Below are 11,277 nucleotides of genomic sequence, written 5' to 3'. Positions count from 1 at the left end.
AAATAATAAAAATAATAGCCAATCAGTGTTGAGCTCAACTGAGTGAGCTCAACTGTGAATGGTCCTGGCACATCAAAAGGAAGTGTCAAGGGAAGCCAGTTTAGATTTGGCTTCACACCAAACACATCACATCAAAAGCTAAATGTAATTTGCAAAAAAAACTTGAATTGTTGCATCTCGTTGTGTTGTCCTCCGGTTGCTAGCTAGCCGTGAATGGAGATAGAGATTTGGACTTGTGGTTTTACTTAATTCTCCATATTGGTCAATGATTATAACGGTGATTCTGATCCAACTATAAATGTATACATTGTGCCCCTGGCCTGAGAGCATGGAAGCTCAGTGTAGCTAATTAGATGTAATAGGCTCATGTTAACCAGCTGGCCGGGGGCATCGTTGCCCATGACAGGAAGTTATCTTAGCTAGCAAGCATTTTAGTAGGGTGAGTCAACATGTTTTTCTACTTACACACACACACAACCACCCACACACATCAGTACCATGGACAGCCACATCATATTTAGCTTACATTGATTGGACTAAATTGTTTTTGGTATATTTTAGTTGTCACTGTATTAGACTAAGCATAGGTGATTTGAAGATGTTGAAATGCTGTTGGAATATTGGAGGCAGCTCCTGTTTTCTTTTTGACTTGCAGTAACTCTCCGTGGTTCTAAATTAAAGGTTGTTAGTTAGTGAAAATGTCAGAAAAATTAACTTGCTTGACCATGCTGTAGGTCATTTGTTACATGCAATGTGCTTTGTGGACTTCACCGGACAGATGTTGCTCTCCGGTTTTGTGATGAAACCGTCTTGGCCTTAGGCCCATATATCATGGTGGTCTTGGTAGAGATGGAACAATGTTCACAGTCTTATGCTGCGTTCATGACAAGTGGGAACTTGAAAAATACTAATATAATATAAATACTAATATAAACCGGGAGCAAGGAGTTGAGTGCATTCAGTTGCTTTAACCTCATTAAGAACTTAGATCGGCTAATGGCAAACAAGCTGTGTCAACTACAAACTAAAAGTACAGCTATTATGCTTGTAAACAAGTTAGTGTTAAAAAAACACTAACTAAATAATGTGTTCTTGTTGTATTTAACTGCTGAAAACGCTGTTATCAAGGTAATTTCCTTAGTAGGATATGTTAGAGTTCAACATGTGGGAGCACAGGGATGATAGACGAGTTTCTCACTAGTAATTACAAGTTGGAGGGGCGTTCGTGTGGATTTTCCTCAGTCCTATCGAGATGTCAATAGTAACAGAGCTAAAACCACCTTGTAGGAGAAAGAAATCTCACATAAACTTGAACATTCAGTCATCCATCATCAAATAAAACATTTAATAATCCTGAAGTTATGGAACTGCCGTTTGCACATTCACAAGTTTAGATATACTTGAATTTGATTGATCTATCATTCAATAAAATGATTTTGTCTTCATAACATTCAGTAGCATTTGGGTCATTGTAAGGGCAACCCCATTCAAAATAAGAGGAAAACTTCATATCAAAATAATAATTAAAATGTTTTATTTGATTGATAATTAAGCCCACTTTCTGATAAATCAATTCATTTCAATAAAATCAATATGGACTATGGGGTTTAAAATTAAAAGCAAAAAATATATAAAAACGTCCATTGAAAAGGTCCTGATACCTTTGTTCCACAGGATCCTGTTAGAAAGCAGTGCAATGAGGGTAAACAGTGGTTAAAAAAGAAGTTACCAACAGACACTGATCTAAGACACTTTTTGAAAAATAATTGTATTCCCCCCATAGGTTAGAATTTAGGAAATGTAAGCTTATCCTAGATTTGTGGCTGTGGACTACCCTTACTCAAGCTCAATTCAGTGCTTGACCCTTTCCCTCAAAGTGAGTACTCATTCATTCCCCCACAATGGATTTAAAATTACTGGATTGGCGTGGACATTTTCACACCAATCTAATTATTTTCTACCCTTAAGGGTAGAATGAGTACACACTTCGGTGAGAAGGGAGAGAAAATGGAATTCGGCTCCAGAGGTAAGAGTAGGTTCTTCACCTGCTGCCCACACTCATAGGGTAGGTCAAAATCAGAGCATTTTGGGAAATGAAGTACATTTTCAGGACAAAGAAACCTCAAGGCATTCCTGGACTATTTGTAGTGGTTATAAAGGAAGAACAGGAGTACATTATATTTATATTTTGTGTTTTTTTATGTTATTATTGTCTCTCACAAGAGACATATATAAAAATGTGACTATTCCTAGGCTTTATTAACACGACTGTATGTGCCATTGACATGATGACCTATGCTAGTTTATTTTAGCATTGACCCCCTCACTCCTTTTACAGAGGGCTGCTGGCCTAGGTGTTTGTTCACGGTTAACCCTGTTTGGTGTACTGAAGGGCGGGAACAGCAATGCTGATGATGACCCGTTTCCTTTCAGGGTGCTGTGATGTCATCACTTTGAGACCAAACCAACAGAACGGCAAAGCGGAGATGTGGCTCCGTCGTCAACAGCTACAAAACAAACAACGAAACACCCCGCTGACATGTCAACAACAAACCCCAACAGTTCTGTATCAGTTCTGTCTCCAGTGCTGTCTTTAGACCAGACATCTCCTGAGGATGGTAGTTTCGCATCGGTGCTCTTTCTCTCTCTCTCATTCATTCACTCTCACTCTCTGTGTGTTTTATCAAGTTTGGCCTCTTTCCTCTTGCATCTCCTGTCCCATTTGGGGACTCTTACCAGCAGCAGGGCGACGGCTGCTAACGCCAGCCCCACCCCCAGACTCGGTGGCCCGCAGGGACTAAACTCCTGGGCCAGCCCCGAAAGCAGGGGGGCGAGCACCCGACCCACCGCCGTCACCGACTGCCCTGCCCCGATTAGTGTGCCACTGGCATGAGCTCCCCCTTTCTGCAACTCAAGGTCTGTGATGCAGGTGCGTCCGATGGTCGTGGAGATGGCGAAAAAAGTGGAACTTAACAACACGTGCCAGACACTCGGGGCCATGGCATAGAGCAGGATCAGGCAACACGTGAGGACTGTAGAGTGTAGCAACAGTGCCGGCATGTCGTTACCGTACAGTTTGGTGACGGGCCCCACCAAGCAGCCGGCCAAGGCCCCCAGGGTAGAGCTGTAGCTAATTAGATAACCTGTGGCTTTGGGCTTCAGCATGAAGCGCTCCTCCATGGCCAGAGAAAAGTTACTGTAGTACAGCATAATGGCGATGGCCATGAGCAGACGCACCAGGAACAGGTCCCACATGTCTGAGGAGGCCACCGTGCGGATCTTGGAGCCCACTGAGGAGAGCTGACGCCAGGCAGGTTGGAGCAGTGACACCTCCCCCCAGTCCAGGTCCCAGCTCCAGACCCTCTGGTTTGTTTCTGGAGCCCCCGATCCTGTGACTGCTGGCCCCGACGCTGTAGTGTGGTTGTTGCTGTTGCCATGGGATGAGTTTTGCTGTGTCGAGGTGACGTGGTTGTCGTTGACGTGGCAGCTGGCTTTACTAGCTCTGCTGTTGTAGTTAGCATTGGCCCGTGGGGTTAGCGCATCGCTCCAGGGAAGCAGCCAAACCAGACCTGGATGGAACACGACAAACTCAAGGTTAGAAAGCACATAGACTGGCTAGGTATTTGCTGTATGATAATATCTGATTCTATCTGACTGGACACACACACACACTACAGGCGCATCAAAGCCGGGACTGAGAGACTGAAAAACAGCTTCTATCTCCAGGCCATCAGACTGTTGAACAGCCAGGTGGTGCACACTCACAAGCTATCACACACCTCATACACATGAGTTCTCCTGCACTCACATATACACTCACTAACACACACACACTCCCATACTAACAACACACGCACTTACACACTATCACTCACAATCACACACAGCCAACACTGCTGTACCATGTTATAGAGACATTAAACACTGGACACTTCCCGTTTCTTTTAAACAGTTTTTCACACTGTGTATTTACATACTGTATTCTTCACAAAGCTCATTCTAATGCAAAAATCACTGAAGCTGGAGTCTTATATCTCCCTCTCTAACTTTAAGCATCAGCTGTCAGAACAGCTTACCGATCACTGTACCTGTACACAGCCAATCTGTAAATAACCCATCCAACTACCTCATCCCCATATTGTTATTTATCCTCTTGCTCTTTTGCACCCCAGTATCTCTACTTGCACATCATCATCTGCACATCTATCACTCCAGTGTTAATGCTAAATTGTAATTATTTCGCCTCTATCGGCCTATTTATTGCCTTACCTCCCTACTCTCTACTTTCGCACACACTGCACATAGATTTTTTCTATTGTGCTATTGACTGTACGTTTGTTTATGTGTAACTCTGTGTTGTTGTTTTTGTCGCACTGCTTTGCTTTATCTTGGCCAGGTCGCAGTTGTAAATGAGAACTTGTTCTCAACTGGCCTATCTGCTTAAATAAAGGTTAAAAAAAAATAAAAATAGAAACATCTACTACTATACATTGCATTTTAGTTACACTGTTTATCCACAGCACATATTTATTTACATACTGGATTCTTGACATGGCTCATTCTAATATATCTACTGCTGTACATATCATTCTTAGTATATCGTGTGTAAATTAATCCGATGTATATGTCGTTGTCATTCTGCCCCTGAACAAGGCAGTTAACCCACTGTTCCTAGGCCGTCATTGAAAATAAGAATTTGTTCTTAACTGACTTGCCTAGTTAAATAAAGGTAAAATAAAATAAAAATATACGTATAGATTGCATTTGGATTACCGACACAGTGCTAGTTTGGTTGTTAATTGGATTCGTTACGATATTTCTTGATTTCTTGTTTTATTTTTTTTAACTTGTGTACTTGTTTGACATTTTACTGCATTGTTAGGAGATAATAACACAAGCATTTCACTGCACTCGCTATAACATCTGCTAATCTGTGCACGTGACCAATAAACTTTGATTTTATTTTCACTATATTGCTTGCACCTATCCCATCCTTTCACATTCACAAAGTGCGTAGAATTAAGGTGTGATGTAGAATTGGTGGGAATTGGGAAAACCAACATAATTGCCCTACACCCCCTTTTCTGCTCTCCTGCTCTCCTGCTCCTCCCCTCTCTCCTTGCCCCTCCCTCCCTTCATCTCCCCTCTCCCCATCCACCTGTGTTGAGGAGGAAGATTGCGGCACAGGTGAAGGAGGAGGTGTAGAAGCCCCCCTCGTGCTCTGTAAGGTATCCCCCCACCACGGGTCCCAAGATGAAGCCCACGCTGGAGGCAGCATTGAAGTGTCCCATCACCAGGGGGCGCTCTGTCTCAGACACAAGGTCAGACAGCAGGGCCCGGCAGATAGAAAGGGAGTGCTTGAACAGCCCTGGAGGACAGAGAGAGAGGGAAAGGACACAACACGGATAAAAATACTGAACAAAAATATAAACGCAACTTGTAAAGTGTTGGTCCCATACTTCATGAGCTGAAATAAGAGATCCCAGAAATGTCCCATATACACAAAATGCTTATTTCTCTCAAATTGTGTGTACAAATTTGTTTACTTCCCTGTGAGTGAGAATTTCTCTTTTGCCAAGATAATCCATCCACCTGACAGGTGTGGCATCAAGAAGCTGATTAAACAGCATGATCATTACACAGGTGAACCTTGTGCTGGGGACAATAAATGGCCACTCTAAAATGTGCAGTTTTGTCACACAACACACTGCCACAGATGTCTCCAAGTTTTGAGGGAGTGTGCAATTGGCATGCTGACTGCAGGAATGTCCACCAGAGCTGTTGTCAGATAATTTTATGTTAATTTCTCTACCATAAGCCGCCTCCAATGTTGTTTTAAGAGAATTTGGCAGTACGTCCAACCGGCCTCACAACAGCAGACCACGCCAGCCCAGGAATTCTACATCCAGCTTCTTTACCAGCGGGATCGTCTAAGACCAGCCACCTGGACAGCTGATGAAACTGTGGGTTTGCACAACCAAATAATGTATTGCACAAACTGTCAGAAACCGTCTATGGGAAGCTCATCTGCTTTCTTGTCGTCCTCACCAGGGTCTTGACCAGACTGCAGTTTGGCATCGTAACCGACTTCAGTGGGCAAATGCTCACCTTCGATGGCCACTGGCACACTGGAGAAGTGTGCTCTTCACGGATTAATCCGGGTTTCAACTGTACTGGGCAGATGGTAGACAGTGTGTATGGTGTTGTGTGGGCAAGTGTTTGCGGATGTCAACGTTGTGAACAGAGTGCCTAATGGTGGCAGTGGGGTTTTGATATGCGTAGGCATTAGCTACAGACAATGAACACAATTGCATTTTATCGATGGCAGTTTGAAAGCACAGAGATACGGTGACGAGATCCTGAGGCCCATTGTCGTGCCGTTCATCTGCCACCATCACCTTGTGTTTCAGCATGACGATGCACGGCCCCATGTCATAAGGATCTGTACACAATTCCTGGAAGCTGAAACTGCCCCAGTTCTTCCATGTCCTGCATACTCACCAGCCATGTCACCCATTGAGCATGTTTGGGATGCTCTGGACCTACGTGTACAACAGCGTGTTCCAGTTCCCGCCAATATCCAGTAACTTCGCACAGCCATTGAAGAGGAGTGGGACAACATTCCACAGGACACAATCAACAGCCTGATCAACTCTATGCGAATGAGATGTGTCCCGCTGCATGAGGCAAGTGGTGGTCACACCAGATACTGACTGGTTTTCTGATACAAGCCCCTACCTTCTTTTTTAAGGTATCTGTGAACAACAGATGCATATCTGTATTCCCAGTCATGTAAAATCAATAGATTAAGGCCAAATGTATTTATTTCAATTGACTGATTTCCTTATATGAACTGTATCTCAGTAAAATCTTTGAAATTGTTGCAGGTTGCATTTATATTTTTGTTATATTTTTGTGTAACAGAATGTTACTGATGAATTATGTCTTTAATGTATGTATTTATGTAGGTAGTGGACATCACGCTGCAATCAAATTGACCCTTTGTGGAACATCAAAGTATTTTCTTGTTTTAACATACATGTGATTAAGATTCACATAAAAGGTAGAGCTCTTTCAAGGCCAAAGCCTCTGAAGCAGGATGTTTCCCCCCCAGACAGACTCACCCACAGGTATCCTAGCCAGGACAAACAGGCTGATGCTGGTGGACATCCCCAGCAGGCCGTAGCCCAGAGCACTCAGCAGCAGACACGTCAGCATAGAGTACCGCCTCCCCACCACGTCACTCCAGCTTCCCTGCCAATCACAACCACCATCATCACATCACGGGAAGTGGCATATAGGAAAGAGTAGTATTTTCTCACATAATAACACAAGGCATTAAACATCTCCACAATGTTGCTGGATACAGTGTTCATCTCAATGGTTAGTACTGGCTTCCTTTCCTTCAAAGCCCCAGGTAGACGAGGAAAGGAATCCACTAAAAACTATTGAGATGCAGCCTGGCTGCCCAACAAACAACATATGTATGAGATAATGAGAGCCTGCCCCTCTCTCTGAGGTCGTAACACGAGGACATGAGTGTGAGTGGTCAGGTGACCCCAAACAGAGGAATTCCACAGCCTGGTCCTCTTGGCCAAGCAACCCAGGCGCCTCCACTCAGTCTCTCATTACACTGATATATGAATGACACACACACTTCTATGCACAGCTAGAAATACACACACACGTAGGTGGGCCTACACACGCAAACACATAACACAAAACTTGACTAGATAGCGTGCATGTAGAAATGGACACACACACACAATGACGATATAATGAAATCAGGGTAAATTGAATTTGCTGTGTTCTGGATGTGGCCTGTGAGGATTACCATAGAGACCTGGCTGTTCCCTCTTCCCTCCATCACACTATCCCTCCCTGCCTGTCTGTTCACTGGGACCACAAATGACTCCTTCTCCTCCTTTAATTTGTCTCATGACCCCTGAGATTTAAACCAATTTCAGGAGACCATGGGGGAGGGGGAGTGCCTTACACAACTCAACTATGAGAATCTCGATCTCTCTTCAGAGAAGGCCTGACTCAGTGTACAGTAACAAGTCAACCTTGTTAAGAGACATGGATTCAGAGGAATGTGTGGATGTTAATTGAGTGTTAATGGTTAGGGCATGGTGGAGCATCCAGCTCCAGTCCACTGCTGGTGTACAGTCAGAACCTCAGATGTTGATAAATGACACAAACACCATGTCAGGAGAGGTCTTATGGTAGGGTTGTGTGTGTGTGTGTGTGTGTGTGTGTGTGTGTGTGTGTGTGTGTGTGTGTGTGTGTGTGTGTGTGTGTGTGTGTGTGTGTGTGTGTGTGTGTGTGTGTGTGTGTGTGTGTGTGCGTGTGTGTGTGCAAGCATCACACTGGTATAGCACAAGGCATACAGTACTAGAACACAAATACCTGTCTTCAGAACACCAAGAAAATACTTACAACTATAGTGCTAGAGAAGAGTTGTAGGATCCCATATGTGGAGCCTGAAACATTAATCAATGCATTAGGTACAGATTATGGCACATTAAGGACATTTATGATTACAGATAGTCTACAATGCATGACGCTATAGCGCTTTGCATAAACTATCAGACCCTGTGACCTCAATCAGCGCCCACAGCGATATGAAGTTATGAAATTAGAGATATGATTGAGCACATCAGCTGGTGATTTCAAACAGTTACGCTACACGCCATTCCTTAATCTGTCATCCTTAGATGCCTGATGTCCTCAGAGGTCTTCTTCATTTTGGTCAATATTTGGCAATATTTAATGCATTAAAAGGAATTTTACAATGTATTGGTTTGCCAGCTCCCGCTAAATTATACCACCACGTCTGATGTACTGTATGAAAACATCTTACAAACTTTGACGCTGATGTGAACTCTTCCATATTTACTGTATTATATCATCATCATCCTCCTCATCATCATCCCACCTACCTACTAAGCCTGCCACGGTGGGGCTGGCACCCAGGGCCTTGACATGGTGACTCAGCAGGGGAATTATCATGCTTACCCCAAACAGGTCCTGGTGAGGAGAGAGAGAAAATAAATGATGAATGACACCAAAGACTTGAGTGACTGCAGTAGGTGTACATTCAGTTTAAACACTGTTGAGCTACAGTAACTACATTGTCATAGACAATACATTGACATGTAAACAAACAATAACCAAAACAAAAATCCAGGAAGCAGTTGAATGATGTGTATCATGATGTGTATCATGATGTGTATCATTAAGGGTTAATGTGACTAAGGGTGAATGTGAATGTGACCGGCCTGACAAATCACCCTTTCTAATAATCAGCATGCATCAACGCACCGGCTGCTTTAAAAAGTTCTAACTGTTTATAAAGGGTGGGGTTCACAAACGCTGCAACTTATATTCAGCAGGGTAATGAGGAATTAGAGATTCAGTTGTTTTGTCTGTGGAACCGGTTTATTCAAAAGGACAATCCACAATTCTCTGTGGATGGGCTGGTATCTCCAGGGCTGCTCTGTGGCTGGAGTTAGAGAGATCAGCTAGAGACCTAGGGTATACCCGTTTTTTCTAGCCTGATGTTTAGTGGGTGTGCAACAGAGAGTTCAGGGCCTGAGGAGAGAAATAGACACTCTCCCAACCTGTTTATCTGCATTTATGAGGGCATCTCCAGAGAGGCTCTTGCCAGAGACTTGATTGAAGTCACACTGTAGCTCCTGCTGTCTCACAGCCCCACCCATTAAACTAAGTGTTTGATTCTCCTTCAGTTCAACTCTACTTCTGTATTCAAACTGGGCACAAACATACAGTGTGTGGGAGTTAGTGCATGTGTGTGTGCCCTTTAGCAAGGCACTTAACCCTGATTGCTCCTGTAAATTGTTCTGGATAAGAGCATCTGCTAGATGACTAAAATGTAAAATAAATAAATAGTGTGTGTGTGTGAGAGAGAGAGAGAGAGAGAGAGAGAGAGAGAGAGAGAGAGAGAGAGAGAGAGAGATAGAGAGAGAGAGAGAGAGAGAGAGAGAGAGAGAGAGAGAGAGAGAGAGGAATATTCTTTGGGTGAGAATGTTCATGAGATGTTCTGTAGCATTCACTTCCATTCCTTTTATCTGGATAGCATTACACACAGAAAACGTTTAGCATACCCCCAATATAATGTCTTCAAAATGATCTGTGTCACTCCAGTTCTGTGAGTTTACATTATGTTAAGTGTGTGTCCAGTCCACAATCCACAACAGATTAAATAAACATTACATCAATCTAATCCTGTACAACAGGATATTTATGTTTATCCTACTGAGTTTTACAGAGTCAGTGTGATGTTCTTGTGAACACCCTGAGCATCTCAGAATAACAAGTCCTTCTGAGGCGAACTCAGATTTCCAAGGACTGGATTCTGCTGGACAGGTTGTTTTGACAGTGCTATGATAGGGCTCAACCCTCCTCTTCTAAATAGCTTGATCAGCATTTGAGTGACTGGAGAACAATCGAGTAGGCTGTTCAATACATCTGATGTATTTTGTGGTAGCCTGCAGGTCAGGTTCTCAAATGTCATAATGGAGCAAGGAGCCGCCTAAACCAGAATAATATTTTACATAGTCTAAAGCTCCTAATGTCATGATGTAGCCTCTGTAAAATTGACTACAGCCAACAGATCAATAAACTGATGTCATCACCAATCATTTGCCTCAACCGTAAGGTTGTGTCCAAAGTGAGCACTGCTGTTCTATAACCTTTTAGGAAAGAAATGAAAGAACGACAGCAATACAAAACGTTCTCAAATGTAGCCACATCTTCAACAAAGGTTATGTTGCACTTACCATGAACCCCACCACATAGACACATTGTATAATCCGCTTTCGTCTCCTTGGTATCTGATTTAATATGCTACATTTCGCGTTATTCATTCTCCCGCAATGACAGCTCACCGATTGTCAATGCGGAAGCGCTCACTGGCTGCTACAATGCCGATCAACCATAACGGAGACAGTACAGTATGAAGATAGGCTAAAACTGCTTTTCCAATAGAAATCCACGATCACAAATGTAGGCGATGTCATGGCGACGTTGGCTAGCTAAACTCATGCGTAGAAACACGTCATTGGGTCTAACGGTCGTCTCCTGCAGAACTGCGCATGTCCTGGCTATCAAATCAACGGCACTTCTTCGATATAAAGTCGTTTTTGAAGAAAATTAAAAGCCATCAGTTTGTCACTTTCACGAGAATGAAGTAATAACATATTAAACTACATAGTACATTGCCTTGAATCTAGGTTGTGCTATTAGATTTCGAGA

General features: G+C 43.2%; 1 protein-coding gene across 1 annotated transcript; it reads right to left on the bottom strand.

Moving 5' to 3' along the window:
* Positions 1-1,517: 1,517 nt before the first annotated feature.
* LOC139538635 (major facilitator superfamily domain-containing protein 9-like) lies at positions 1,518-11,063 on the bottom strand. The gene is made up of 6 exons (XM_071340907.1): positions 10,803-11,063; positions 8,943-9,030; positions 8,440-8,483; positions 7,125-7,254; positions 5,159-5,368; positions 1,518-3,569 (listed from the first exon to the last, which is right to left on the bottom strand). The coding sequence occupies exons 1-6, from the start codon at positions 10,887-10,889 to the stop codon at positions 2,665-2,667; spliced, it is 1,464 nt and encodes a 487-aa protein (XP_071197008.1). The 5' UTR covers positions 10,890-11,063; the 3' UTR covers positions 1,518-2,664.
* Positions 11,064-11,277: the final 214 nt, after the last annotated feature.

The sequence above is a fragment of the Salvelinus alpinus genome, chromosome 14 (genome assembly GCF_045679555.1).
Source record: "Salvelinus alpinus chromosome 14, SLU_Salpinus.1, whole genome shotgun sequence".
Lineage (NCBI taxonomy): Eukaryota > Metazoa > Chordata > Actinopteri > Salmoniformes > Salmonidae > Salvelinus > Salvelinus alpinus.
This window is presented reverse-complemented; position numbering and strand designations above follow the sequence as displayed.

Excerpts from the sequence above, each read along its gene's own strand:
- LOC139538635 (XM_071340907.1), bottom strand. The coding sequence starts at position 10,889 with ATGAATAACGCGAAATGTAGCATATTAAATCAGATACCAAGGAGACGA. Across the intron at positions 7,255-8,439 it reads TCTTCTCTAGCACTATAGTT|GGAAGCTGGAGTGACGTGGT; the intron begins GTAAGTATTTTC and ends TGTGATTGGCAG. Across the intron at positions 3,570-5,158 it reads AATCTTCCTCCTCAACACAG|GTCTGGTTTGGCTGCTTCCC; the intron begins GTGGATGGGGAG and ends TGTTCCATCCAG.